Source organism: Chelonia mydas, chromosome 11 (genome assembly GCF_015237465.2).
Source record: "Chelonia mydas isolate rCheMyd1 chromosome 11, rCheMyd1.pri.v2, whole genome shotgun sequence".
NCBI lineage: Eukaryota > Metazoa > Chordata > Testudines > Cheloniidae > Chelonia > Chelonia mydas.
In genome coordinates this window covers 16,724,887-16,740,037 of record NC_051251.2, presented here as the reverse complement: position 1 = coordinate 16,740,037, position 15,151 = coordinate 16,724,887, and the positions used below count along the sequence as shown (strand labels likewise).

Below are 15,151 nucleotides of genomic sequence, written 5' to 3'. Positions count from 1 at the left end.
GTAAATATTTTCCTTCTTTTACAAATGGGGAACTGGCCATAGCAGCAGTCTGTGCCAGAACTGGAAATAGTAACAAGTTCTCCTGAGTCCTAGTTTGCTGCATTAAGCAGAAGTCCATTTTTTTCTCCTATGTAAAAGTGAGCTGGATTCTGTTCTGATTTTCACGTTACCAGCAGACTAGTTAGTAAATTGCAACTGTAGGTGCAGCTTCTGCCCAGTGTTCATACAGGTAAAATGGAGGGCAGATGCTGACCCTGCAGACATGTCATTTTTAAAAAAATTAGAATCAGAGACTTGAATTCAAGTTTCAGAGTTGTATGTGTGTTTGGCAGTTAGAAGAATCTTCCTTGTATCCAACCTTGAAGTTCCAGTATTGTGTTTTGGTCTGGTATCAGCTGTGACAAAGTTCCTCCTCTACTTTGGTGGGTCTTGTGCTTATTGGCGGATTTGCTTGCCTTGGAGCTTCACGGCAGCCCTCAGTTTGGCCGCTTTTGTGAATCCACAATCCAGGTCAACTCTTGTGTCTGACCAGGGGTTGGGAGGTTTGGGGGGAACCTGGGCCCGCCCTCTACTCTGGGTTTCAGCCCAGGGCCCTGTGGAATGCTGCTGTCTAGAGTGCCTCCTGGAACAGCTGTGCGACAGCTACAACTCCCTGGGCTACTTCCCCATGGCCTCCTCCCAAACCCTTCTTTATCCTCACCATAGGACCTTCCTCCTGGTGTCTGATAATGCATCTACTCCTCAGTCCTCCAACAGTATGCGTTCTCACTCTCTGCTCCTGGTGCCTCTTGCTCCCAGCTCCTTACATGCGCACCACAAACTGAAGTGAGCTCCTTTTTGAACCCAGGTGCCCTGATTAGCCGGCCTTAATTGATTCTAGCAGCTTCTTGATTGGCTGCAGGTGTTCTAATCAGCCTGTCTGTCTTAATTGTCTCCAGAAGGTTCCTGATTGTTCTGGAACCTTCCTGTTACCTTACAAAGGGAAAAGGGACCTACTTAGCCTGGGGCTAATATATCTGCTGTCTATTACTCTCCTGTAGCCATCTGGCCCGACCCTGTCACACAGCATAAATAGGAGGCAGGTCTAGATCCCAGGAACTGAGCCCACTGCTCTAACTAGTAGACACATTGCCTCTTCTGTCTACTTTTTTAGTTGTCAGTCATACCACACTTCTTGATGAGACGTTCACTAGGAGTGTCTGATGTGAGAAGGCTTGTACAGGTAAAAAACATCTCGTGCCTTGCCAGGGGCTTACCCCTTACAAGCCACAAATCAAGTTTGGGAACCCCTGCTGTAGATACTCATTTAATTGATTTTTACTGCTTGTAGTTATGAAAGCTTCCAACAGTAATTCAAAGTGCATTATAAAATTCTGAAACCTGTCATCCTTGATGTGAAAAGTTAAACATGAGCACAAGTCGCCTTTAAGTAAAATGAGCTAATTGTAAGGTTAAGTCCTGAATGCCCTCCAAAAGCAAGGGTAAAATAGGCATTCTGCACAGAAGTAATTTATAAAAACTTAAAAGAAAACCAAGTGCTGGTTACTGCTGTTATACTTGTTGTTTTGGGCATTAGTGCATAACCCTACAATTTTCACATTCCTTAGAAAATACTAGCAGTTAACTTTAAAGTGTTAATTAGCTTTTCTAATAATACATATATCTAATATTCCCTTTTTTTGAGTGAACATTGCTAAAAGAATGTCCAACAGTAGGTTTAACTAGCCATAGTCAGACGGGTAATATACAAACTTCTTTGCACTACTTTTCTAGTGCTGTTCGATCAGCAACACCCATGCTAACCTGGATTTGGACATCTCTTAAGGATAGCTTTTTTCCGGTCATGACAGATGGAGTGAGTACTCTGATGCTAATAAATGGAGACTAGGAAAAGATAAATCCTCCTTTATGACCTGAATGGAGCTCCAAAACGGAAAGGCCAATATAATTGTACTATATGGACATTTTAAGAATGTTCTATTAAACAATTCTAAGAATACATTGTTCAGCATGTGAAACTTGCTCCTTTGAACAGCACTATTATTCTTATAGGCCAATACTGCTATTCTGTTTTATATATATTTTCTCTTTAAGGCTTAGCTTGGATGTAATTAAATATAACTACATTAAAATAGTGTTGAGTTCAAGACTCAAAGCCAGAAAAAAAATCACAATGTAACACAGTGAATTTCAACCTATTTGGGCACTATAGCAATTTTGGATACTGTTATTAAGCCTGTGCTTCTCTTGTAGTAGTGTTGTTTTAACGCCTAATAGGTGTGATCATAATGGATGCTTCACTGCTGCTGTGGGTCTTTCAGTCAGTGAGGAGAGAACATGAGGGCTAGACTGAAGGGAACTGGGAAGGAGATGTAAAAATGATTGGGGGTGAGAGAAATGATATAGTCCCAGTAACAGGCCTTTACTTATCATATTAATACCTTCGTGTGAACTCAGCGTAGTAATGTAGAATAACACAAACTAGATTTCTGTATTAAACAGTTAACTGGAAATTGAAATTCAAGTTGAAACCTGTGCTATAAAGTCAATCTCTGAGCAATCTGAACTCTCAAGGACACATTGGAGGAGAAGAAATTATAGTACAAGGAAAGAAATGAGGCTGAGTTAGGTATGGGGGGAAAAGCCTCAAAATAGTCTTGGAACCTGTATGAATATAGGGATACAGTTACCTACAGATAGGACACTGTCTGCTCTAATGAGAGCTGTCCATGCAGAGAGAAGTACCATGCTAGTCTAAGTTTGAATACATCTGTAAAATTTCACATTTGGAGGTAAGAGATCCATGAGACTGAACACAATTTGCTAAATGTATGCAAGGTAGTTACTAAGGAAGCACACAAATTATGTGGTGGTCATTACTTTTTGAATATAGTAGAATCTCAGTTATCAATAAAGGGTGGTTGGGGAACTCATGAGAACTCTCAGCAACTGAATATGGAAGTAAACAGCACAGCTTTAGGTTCAGATTTGTTCTGTAATTAAATTTGTGTTTAAAAACAAAACTAAACAGACACAACTTTAAGATCTTTTAATGTGCGTGTTATAAAATCCATAAATGCTGGGGATCACACCTTTCTTACAGCAAACTTTGGTGTTTGGACAAGTGAGGCTCACCCACTGTCTCCTTTGGAAATAGATATGTCTACACCACAAAGAAAAACCTGCATCTGGCCCCTGCTAGCCAACTTGGGCTCATGGGGTTTGGGCTCCAGGCTCAGAAGTCTACACAGCAATCAAACAGCCCCACTGCCTGAGACCTGGGAGCCTGAGTCAGCTAGCAAGGGCCAGATGCGGGTTTTTCTTTGCTATGTAGACATACCCATTCATTAGTTGAGAGACTGAGGGCCAAATGTGGGATAGTCCTTAATGCACAGCTGAAGATTGATCCATTAACTGTCTTCTGCTGGTATTCCAGTTAACTTCTGTTGTGAAATGGTAAACTTTTGAAAATGATGTTTAAAGTGGAAGTGCCAAAACTTAACTCTAGTTCTGTATAAGTAGTAATGGAACACTCACCTGGCCTTTAATTATTTTAGTAACTGGACATCATTATAGAATTTTTAAAACAAACATATTAAAGATCAATATTTTTCTGAGAATGAATCCACAAGTTCAAATAGATTTCAGAATAGCATATAACACGACACTGTGTCAGCAAAAGAGGTTCATTTGTTTCCATCATTCTCCACTGTATTAAGTTCTAATATGATCTCCTTGAACATCAGTCAGACCAATCTTGTTTTGCCTATTGTATTTTATAGAAAAATTAATTTTCCTTGCATTGGTCAAAATTAACTTATCTAAATGGTTCTTATCTACATAGCCTTTGTAATATTTCTGACTCTAGTTTCACAAAACAACGTCCAGCGTTACATTCTGTAACACTGACATTCTGTGATAATAGTTCCGTCATCAGAAGAGAAATTGATCATCTTTTAAATTGTGAACATCGTGTTGATGCTTAACTTCATACCAATACGTGTCCAAGATCAGAAGATATGGAAACATTAGTGATTAGATGAACAGAACAACAGCCTCCGAGATTAGCGTGAACAAAAAGTAACGGAGCAGCACTCCTGCCCATGGCTTGTAAAACCAACATGTTCCTGTCTGTTTTGCAAGACTGCTTGAATTTTTGTTGATGTGGAGTTATATACTCTATTAAAATTTGTGGTTTGCCATTATGTGGTTTGCCATTTTCTCTGCCTGTATTTGAAATGTCAAATCTATAGAGATGCCTGTATGCTGCTGCATATATTTTGTACTTTTAACTGATTGTTATATAGTCAATGCAACCATCTGACTGTATAGAGAAATTGAGAAAATTTGGATGCACCCTTATTTAAATATTGATAAATAGGTACATAGCCTGCAATATTTAGGTGTAGTGCATAGTTAGTTTACTAATTTAAACACTTCATCTGTGTTACAGCTAGGTCTTAATTTTACAGTCTGGTTATCATTTGGTCCAATACATCAAAAGTAAGAATATCGTAATTAACTTTTCAGTGGTAGCAAATCGTTTGCATGCTTTTAAGCCAAGATGTTTATTACAGTTTCGCGAACTCAGTAGAATCAGATTATATTTTCAGGCATTTTGATATTTGATATATCTGAAGTTCACCATATTGCAATAATATAAGTGATGTATGGTACACTGAATAACATTAATGTCCAAAAGACACTATAGGGATTGAATCTGGGAAGTATGGATGCATAGTTTTCCTCATCTATGTAAAGTAAAAATATTTTAAAATCTGCATATTCCATGTGTGACTCTGAAAAGGTCTGTGTAATTTATCACTCAGGGGTAGCTTTTTCACGTCCCTAAGGGACGTAACTTATACCACATAAATGGTAGTGTAGACATAGCCCTAAAAACCTTGTTTTCTTATTTCATAAAAAATATTCTTATGGAACTGGTGAATGTTGGACAGAGAAGAGCAAACTTACAGTAACTTGCTGTGACTCCATTCCTCAACAGTGATAAATATAATTTAAGGAAAAGTTAAAATTTTAAGAAATTGTAGTTTCTCTCTTGATGCTCGTAGGAGGGTGGGGTTTAATATTACACATTCCTTTCATGCACACAGCTATGCTTTTGTAAATATTTCTGTTTTCATGAGGATGTTTTTCCCTGAAGTATATAAATAAGGTTAGGGTTGTGCTTTAAACAGTAAGATATTTTAGAAAATCATTGTCAGTTTCAGGCTTGATTTAAGTGATTCAACTCCATTGGAAGTCTCAGTTTGTGCCTTTAAGACTACTCTTAAGAAAGGTATTTAACCAACATTTCAGTGGCATTAATCATCACATAGTATCTTAGACTTACTATTGATGAGAATATTAATAACATAACCCGTTTGCTTTTTGTTTTGTAGGTATACAAAACTGGGATATGCTGGAAATACAGAACCACAGTTCATCATTCCTTCATGTAAGCATTTGTTTACACATGCACTAAAGTTCATGGTCTATTTATTTTTAAAATTAGAAAGGTGGCCAGGAATACAGAATCACCATGCACAGGGCTGGAAGTGGAACGTAAGCATTTGTCCCTGGGCTTTAGGTAATTTTCCTGAAAATGTAGCCTCAATTTGTGTAGAAAGTAAGCTGCTTTTAAAAGCAAAACAAAACCTAGCCTTTGAGGTTGAAAGGCTGGTAAAGGAGGCTGGCTTTAAAGTAATAGTAGCACAGGTATGGTTCACCTTTCAAGAGACCATGTAAATATTTCAAGTTGTGACCATATATAACTGGAGAAAACAGCCTAATTTACAACTTTTTGGTATGTTTTCATATCTTCAGTTCTTTTGACCTGATGTATTTTCCCCAGACTTTTTCAGTGTTTCCATTAACAGTTTCCCAACTTAAGTTTTGCAAATGGTACTTGTAGAAACTGATTTTTTTAACTTTCTTTTTTCATGTAAAATTTACATCTTTATTCCATCCTCTTCATGAAGGGGTTCCCAGTGATTGTTGCCAAATTGGAGTAGAATGTAGAATTCAATTAATTTCCTTTTGGAAGTCCATCTAGAAGGTTAAAAGATTTGGCACTATGTCATTGATCACCTGGGCCAAATCAGTCAAGTATCAATTCTTGGTAGAAAAAACTAATTAGCACAAATGAATTTCACTGAATGAGTACCAAATGGAAACAGGATAAGAAGCAGTAGTGCTTAAAAATTATTGTTGCAAAGTAAATATTGTGGCTAGTTTGGGCTGTCTTGCTTCTTTGGCAACAAAATACTTGTATGGGAAACTAAGCTTGATGCATTTAATATTTCTTACTGTTCCCCTGATTTACTCCAGTACTATAGATCCATTTCTTTTCTATGTGGGTTTTTAATTTGGAACTATCCACCTTTTTTTGTTTGTTTGTTTTTTGATCATTTTTGCTTTTTTTTATATGTTTACTTGATATATCCTCTCCAGTGTACTATCCTCAGTTTTGCTTTTCCCCTTAAACCTTCGCTTTCGATGTTGCCTTGTCAGTACTGCCTATTTCACCAAAAACTAGTAACTGCTAGCCAGTTACTTCCCTTTAGAATTTTAATGTTAAGTGTGTTGTGGAAATTGCTATTTCTCAACAGGACATTGAGAACAGTATTTAGGAGCTAATGTTGGATTAACAGAAAATGTTGCTGAACAAATGCCTTTAACTGAATAATCCACTTGTCATTCTTTTCGCATTATAATATTAAAGATAGACTTTTCACTTCAAATATGGACATAAATCTACTTACATGGATTAGAATATTTAAAACTTGTATTTGTATACTCCCGGATATTCAGATGTTTCTTCTATTTATTCTTCCTGCATCTCTTCTTCCTTGCTAGTAATTCTAACATGATCATAATGGTCTGCTTTAGACATTAAATACTGGAATGGGAATTACCTAAGAGATAAGCAGGGAAATTATGTAACTGGTCATCAAGAAAAGAGGATAGTGGCACATATATATGTTAAATCTTTGAGGAAATAATGGATTTGAAATATCCATGAATAAGTTCAGTTATTTGTACATCAAACACAAAAATTACCATACTGTGGAAATAGCTGCAGTCTAAATGGGACTGCTTTTGAAAGTGTCGTAGTCTGCAACACTATCATTTGATGAAATTAAATATTTCGTCATCTGTCCTTTAGACCAAATTATATAATAATTACACTAATTGCATACTAAACTAATCCACCACCCAAAATGGGGTAAAATAGAATCTGTAATCCACATTAGATAAATTTCAGCAGTACATATACATAAAATCATACTGAAATAAGTGAGGCTCTCTTAAAAGCTTCTATATTTTTAGCTCTTTTCACTCCACCTTTGCTATTTTAATTTTTTTTCTTTTGACTTTAAATATTGGCTATTGCTCTCTATTTGATTCTTTGGGGGGAAAAATGCTTACTATATAACCAGTTTGAGCAGCATTCCTTCCCTCTTGATCAGTTGTTTCTCTTTCCTGATCTCCCACTCTCAAAGAATATTTTTCTCTCCCACTGTTCCTTTATATAGATTTCCTGCTTAATTCTGAATATGCATCTGTACTGCACAAGGAAACTTGCCAGAAAAATAAAGTAAATGTGAAATATTAGGCCAATTGCATTGGCCAGGAAGACTGTTTTGTCCCTGTTGGAGTTCAGGGGTTCATTTTCTTTCTTTGCTGTCTCCCAGCTATTTGTTAATGTCCAGCAAACCTTCTTCTTTCTTGTCTTTAATTTTTACTGTGCGATATATGTTCAAAATATCAAGTAATTGATATCCCTCCAGAGCCAGCACTCCTATTTTCTTGTGTCCATATCAAAATATTTTTTGTATGAACACAAATTTTAAAGACTCATTCTCTTCTTTTTCCAGTTGTTATATTTAAAACAAATGGCCCCATCGGTTTTTGAGCACAAAAGTCAGTATGACACACACACGTCCTCTTTCTTGTAAAAGCTTTTCAATCTTGTGCTGAACAACCAAAGCCAACTGCTCTCTGATACTGCTGGAGAAGTTCCCATCTTCGAACACCATGGTAACCTAATTATTTCACTACCCAGATTTAATTTCCAGTTTGTATTGTCACAATGTGCTGCTTTTCTAAATTGCTTCTTTTTATTTTATTTTCAAATGTTGCCCAAAATGTAGGCTAGTATCACATTCAACAAGAAATATGGAGTCATCCTATTTTAGGTTAGAGCAATGGTAAATCACTTTAAGTGGAAAAGCTCTGGAGGTTTATAGCAACTGGTGGTGTCTGTCTCAAAACTGTTTTTAAGATGTCACTGCTGGGCAGCAAGCGCCTTCTTAACCTAAAGTATCAAAGAGCTTTATAATAGAGCTCTTAAAAATGCTTGGCTCAACTCTTCCTTTTATGTGTAGCACAAGATTGTCTTGTATCCTCCTATTCGAGTTGGACAAAATTTTCTTCAGAGTAAATCTGCCAAAAAATATGCCAATTTTGGGAAGTAACACTTTTGAAATAAAATGTTTGCTCCTGAAACAAAATTCAAAGCGTTTAATTCAACCTGAAAGATATTTTTTTTATTTTTTATTTGGTAAGAAAAACAATCAATCCGTTTTGGGTCTGAAACAAACTGAATATTTTAGAGATTCCCCCCCTCCCACCCCGCTCCCCAGTTCAGCCACAGAACAGAAAATGAATTATTTGCTCAGTTCTACTCCTATTGGGTGCTTTTCTCCCTGTACCCCTTACCATCTATGAGTAAGCTACTATAATTTATAAATATATAATACCGTTCATCTCTTTCTGTCTCACTCTTAGTTTCAGTCTTGGCTCTTCTATGGTTCTTGCTGTCTCTGTTGATATTTGATTTGTCTTCTTTCACTGCTCTGAGGAGCAAAGTAGGATTCAGTAGTAAATGCTTAGGATTTTTATGATGAGCAAGTGCTCAGTTAAGATCCTCTGTTCATTAGCAAAAGTCACTATCCCCAAGTGGTTGGATTAGGATTTTTCACACATTGCTTCGGCATCCTTCACTATTATTGGTCAATACCTTCACAGGTCTAGGTATTGACCAATAATTGAACACCTTTTGACTTAGATATGGAAGTGTATATGACACCTGACTTCAGGAGAGTGTGTAATTTTAAAGGTGATCTGCAGGGTTGAAAAATTTACCAGGCACTCGCTAACCCAACTAGCCAAATCAAGCTGCAAAAGATTGGAGGCAAAGGTCAGGTGCATGGTACCCTTACTGGATCAGGCCAATGATCCATCTACCGAGTATCCTGTTTTTGATATTGGCCAGTACCTCAAGCTTCAGTGTGCAAAACCCCCATAATAAATAAAGAAGGTGCTATAAGGGAAAGTGTCTTCCTAATTTTCGTTCTTGTGTTGTGATAGAAGGTAAATAAGAATACTTGACTGATCTTTTCAATAGTATTCATTATTTTGTGTATCTCCCTCATGTCCCCTCTCTAAGAGATAAAGAATCTTAATATTCCTGTCTCTCTCTTTGTGGAAATCTTTTCTCCCCAGACTTTAATTGCATTTTTGAATCCCTTCTTGGTCTGTTAATGTCTTTATGATGAGGTGTCTAAAACTAAACTTAGAGTTCAATCAGAGCGAAACATCCATTTATATAGTGGCATGGTGTTGAAAATATCTTTATCCCATTCTTTGTACATTACTTCTCTGCTTTTTTTTGAATGTGGGTGCACATTGAACAGATGTTTCCTTTTTTTCTCCTATCTTTCTGGCTGCTGAGTGGTTGTTAGTTGAATGTGGAGGTAAAGTAGTCCATTGCCAGTTGAGGCAAATCTTCAACAGGTGGAATTAACAGCAGGTTTATTGACTCTGCTAAAATACTAACTTCTTCTTTGAGTAGTACCTCTAGGGGTGCTCCACTTCAGGCGCTCATGCATCTCTTAGCATGAGCATCTCTTGAGCTCTTGATCAGAGATTTTTCAGTTAGCTGTGTCCATTCGACCTGCGTATGCACCCTTTGCCTCCTCATGCCAGACACCAAAGCTATATAGGGGTGTGTGGTGTGAACCACCTTCAGTTCCTTCTCAACTGCCTCAGCCTGAGACTGAGCCCGAGTATGTCCAACTTGAGCATGCCTTGGCTTTCTATATTTCTAATAATTGTATAATAAGAGCCCATGATCAGCTTCGGCAACCATGGCCTTAGCTACTGCTTCAGTACTGATCCCCTATTTAGTACCGCAGGAGTTCAGATATACTAAGGACCTCTTGATAACAGATTAACCAGAGTCTCCGCTCCTCGTGGGTACTGAGGGTCTCTTGGTACCAAGACTCTGATCTCTGGACTACCGTCCTCCAGTACCACAGGACTCTCCAGTGAGAGCCCCCACCCCCCCCGGGCTGCCTATCGGCGACAATTTACCAGACCACTCTCATAGGGAGGCCAGAGTTGTATAGCCCTCTCCTCCCCAGCCAGCCCCCCGACAGGAGGAAATATTTGAGGAGCAGGAGGCTAGGGCAGATAAGGAGGCCACCTCTCAAATTCCTACTTCATCCTCACTTCTGGACAAGATGGTTATGGTTCTGCCACCATCCACAGCTGATGATTTTTTTTCCAGTAATTTCATGATCTCAGAGAGTGACTGACACTTTTCAGATTCCTCTCAGAGGTGTCAAGAATTCACAGCAAAAACTGATGGTTATCCTGCAGTCAGCAACACCCCCAGAATAGTTACCCATCAATGAGGTACTCCTGGATCCAGCTATACTGCCATGGCAGACACCTGACATTATTCTGCCCACATGTAAACAGGAAGATAAAAAGTATTGTTGTCTTTTTGTTTTCCCACCTCCCACACCTAATTCTCTGGTGGTGGACGTGGTAAATGAGCAGGGTAGTCAGTATTTCAGTAAGTCTACCCCATATGACAAGGACCAGAAAAGGCTGGATATCTTTGGGCCAAGGGCTTATTCTTCAGCATTCCTCCAGTTCAGGATTGTGATTATTTGGCAGTCATGCCCACATATAATTTTGCGAATTATAACCAGTTCACAGCTTTTATTGAGCATCTCCCACAAGATGATAGGGAGCAATTCCAGTCCATCTCAGAAAGGCGGTTGGTGGCCATAACCACTCTTCAAACATCCTTTGATGCTTCATACACTGCTACCAGTTGCATCTTTATGACGGTGGTTATGCACAAGGCATAATGGTCATTTCTTGGGGTTTCCAAGAGAAGTACAGAACACCATGGAGGAGCTCCTCTTCAACAGTTGCAAGCTGTTCTTGTAAACCACAGATGAGTTCTTGAACACTCTAACAAATTCTAGGGCTACTTTACAATCCCTGGGCACATATACACCTACAAATAAGAAAAGGTTTAGGAGGTCACAGACTACCCAGGGACTGCATCCTGCTCCGTTTTCCAGGTCCCATAGATCCACCAAACACCCTGGAAAGAGACGTAAGTTTCAGAAAAAGAGGGCTGCCCAACTGCCTTCCACGACCACCTAGCCATCTTCAAAGCAACATTTTCGTTGGCTTGGTCAAGGGTTTGAATCTTCCCACACTTTTGTATTCACAGCTGCTCCTACTAGCCCACCTCCCTGCACTTTGGAGACTGTCCTGCTTGCTTCCAACATGCCTGGAGGTGGATCACTTCAGATAAATAGGTCAGAGCATTAGGATACACGATACATTTTATATCCCTCCCTTCCTCGTCCCTCAGAAGTCACCTCAAGTGGAGCATCCACTGGGACGCTACTCAAAGAAAGTTACTCATTCTGCACAGTAATTGTGGTTCTTTGAGATGTGTCCCCCATGCATACTCCACTACCCACCCTCCTTCCCCTCTGCTTTGGACTGTTCCTTAGGGGTGTTTGGGTAGAGAAGGAACTGAGGGCAGCTCGCCCACACACCCCTATATTGCATGAGGAGGCATGGGCCAGATGGATGCTAACTGAAAATCTTCAATCAAGGGCTCGAGAGGTGCATGTGCTTCTGAAGTAGAGCACCCAAAGGGATACATCTTGAAGAACCACAGTTACTGCACAAAGTAAGTAACCTCTTTCTGCATTGTATGCTTCGCATTGCACCATGTTCATATTTTGTTTTTCATGACTGTGTTGTATTATTCAATCCTAATAGTGTTTCATTATAGGTGGCCTTTCAAATGAGATTTTTGAGTGTTCTATGCAGACTCATTGTACCTGTACCGAAGCTAGGAATGGTAAACTATTTCCAGGTGGCAATGTTTTAATCTTTTAATTCAGAATATAAAGCTTTGAAGTGTGATAGAAGTTTCAGGATATACAATCTACAATGTCATTTATATATCTGTTGCTTATTAAAGGTATTGCAATCAAGGAATCGGCAAAAGTTGTTGATCAAGCACAAAGGAGGGTTACAAAAGGTGTGGATGATTTAGACTTCTTTATTGGGGACGAAGCAATAGAAAAACCAACTTATGCAACAAAGGTATTAAAGGATAGTTCTTCTCTATTAATTTAATACTTCTAAAAAATCCACTGTAAAATAAATGGTTTCTTATTGATCCTTAACTGTAAAGAACTCTTTATTTTTCTATTTTTCCATTTTTAACATGTACTTTTTAAAAGAAAATGCTATTCGTATGTGATTTAATATTCAACCAGTTCTGGTAACTTTCAAAACATTTTGTCTTCATTTGGAAAAAAGTATGTTAATTTTTTTCTTTGAAGTAACACTGGAGAGTGAAGCACATTTGCTTACAGTCTATTTTCCAGCATAGATGAGTACTTAGAAAGATTTCAGAATTTCAAATTATTAATCATTCTGCGGTAGGAAGAACTTACAGCACAGTGTTCTTACTGTGTAGTTTGTCGCCACTTTTAGTGAATTTTTTTTCCTGCACTTACAATCAATAAGACTTCTTATTTTAAACTTTCCAAATATATACTGATGCATCTGTTTTAACAGTGGCCTATCCGCCATGGTATAGTTGAAGACTGGGACTTGATGGAGAGGTTTATGGAGCAAGTTATCTTTAAATATCTAAGAGCAGAACCGGAAGATCATTACTTTCTTTTGGTGAGTACAAATTACTTCCTGTTTATGAAAGAATATGTAAGAATTTTGTGTTTATTACACAAAGAACCTTTTATGTAAATAAACCTTTAAGCTGTGCCACCTGTGTAGGAAGTTAAAGGTTATGTGCATTGGCTGAAGCCAAGCTGGTCTGGCTGCTTCTCTATATGTTGCTGCTTTATTTTTTTATGAGTTTTAAAAGCAAAGGAGTGTCTGATCTACAAACTCCTATTCTTCCTTTTATTTCTATTGCCCCAAACTTTCTCTGTTGCAACAGCTCTCCATTGAAGTGAATAGTGATGTCATGGAAACTACATTTTAGGTAAGTATTTCTCCAGTGATGCAGTAGCAGTCTGTGCGCTGTGTTAATAGCAGTTGTATTAAAACGGAACAATTTACTGTATCATTTGGATGCAGTTGCTGAAAGTTTCATTTCAGTTGCCGTACTTTTTACAGAGCCTGTGGAAACATGGAGTGTAAATCTATTCAGTGGGATTTGTTTTGCAGCTTTGAGTAGTTCTAGACATTTTATGGTTGGATTTGGGGCAAGTTCTGAGCCTTCTTAATTCCTCACAACTGTTGCTGAAAGCTTGTTCTTGGATTTTGAGAGTTGAATTTGCTACACAATTTAGTTACAATTAACTTGTCAAGTTGCCCACAACTTCAGTCTTTTTTTACAAGACTCTTTTTTAAAAAAAAAAAAGAAAGAAAGAAAGAAATGTCCACATATAGAAGTTAAAAACATAAGACTGGAAAGAAATTTCTGGATCATTAAGTTCAGTCCCCCCGCTCTGTTATTTCATCCTGTTTATGAATTCATCAACCTCCATTTTAAACCTAGCTAAGCAATTGTTCCCACTCCTCTTCTCAGGAGGCAGTTCCAGAATCTCATTCCTCTGATGGTTAGAAACTTTCTTCTAATTTTCAGCTTAAATTTATTCATGACCAGTTTATAACTCTTCTTGAAAATTTCCTCTACTTATTTATAAAAAAAGGTAAAGGCAGAAAATTGCTTTAGTATCACAACCCTGGTTTGTTCCATGAATATGGAGCCTGAATCTGCACCCACTAACCAACCACATAGAATCTCATGGAAATCAGTGGCACTTCAATGAGGGTTGCAGGTTGAATTCAATATTCCTCCTCTACTAGAACCGTAGTGTATGCCTACACGAAAGCAACTGGTAGCAACAAATATTATGTTTATTTCTTTAAATATTCCTCACTCATTCAGAATGCATACTTTCAAAAAACAAAGAGAACTATAGTTTGTAATAAGTCCAAGTTCACTATAGTAGCACATCATATGTATTCTGTCCCAGTCTCCCTTTAATATAATTCATTCAGATGGTAACAGACGATCTTTTTCAGATATTGCCTTTGAGAAGAAAATAGAACATAATATCTATGTTCAGTTAGATGAATTGCTGAGGAAAAAATAGCCTTTTTGTAATTGGGGATATCAAAATACTTGGAATATACAGCAGTCCTTTTTTTGGATGGTAGTGCTATATTCTGTCAATGGATACAATGTTGCAGTGAAATAACTGCCCAGGATAAGAGGACACCAATATATCTTGGTAAATTGCGGCAAGAATTAATTTTCACGTCACTTTGTGTTCCTGCATTGTCACATAGAGTGGTATATCCCTGTGGTGCAGTTTGCATTAGTCTTTCAGCCTTCATGGGAATTGACAGGTTTACTAAATTAAACAGTTTGCTTTTTAAAGCACAGTGTGAATTCCTGCTATTTGTACTCTGGGTAAATTATTAAGCTCACAACCTGAAAACTTTTTTCTTGGTGTGTTTTAAAATCTGAATAAATGCAAGTATTGGATTTGAATTGATTTTAAAAATCACTTCTGTCATACAGACTGAACCTCCACTAAATACTCCGGAAAATAGGGAATATACTGCTGAGATAATGTTCGAGTCTTTCAACGTTCCAGGGCTGTACATTGCTGTTCAGGTGAGAATGCAACTGTTAAGTGGAGGGAAGGAAGGATGATTTTTCTCAGCTTTAATTTAAATAATCTTTAAACCCAATGAAAAAATTGTGCATAATTCTAATGGTTGGAAGATGTTTTGGAGTTTGATATTTGGGTCAGAGGTTTTCATGGGGTGACTG

At 37.9% G+C, this 15,151-nt stretch overlaps 1 protein-coding gene across 1 annotated transcript in view; it reads left to right on the top strand.

Annotated features, from left to right (window-relative positions):
- The window catches only part of ACTR3 (actin related protein 3), a 51,183-nt gene that overhangs the window by 23,982 nt on the left and 12,050 nt on the right, over positions 1 to 15,151 (top strand). The window contains exons 2-5 of the mRNA XM_007060872.4: positions 5,403 to 5,458; positions 12,311 to 12,435; positions 12,916 to 13,026; positions 14,897 to 14,992. Coding sequence (XP_007060934.1) covers positions 5,403 to 5,458; positions 12,311 to 12,435; positions 12,916 to 13,026; positions 14,897 to 14,992 — 388 coding nt within the window. The remainder of the gene's footprint in view (positions 1 to 5,402; positions 5,459 to 12,310; positions 12,436 to 12,915; positions 13,027 to 14,896; positions 14,993 to 15,151) is intronic.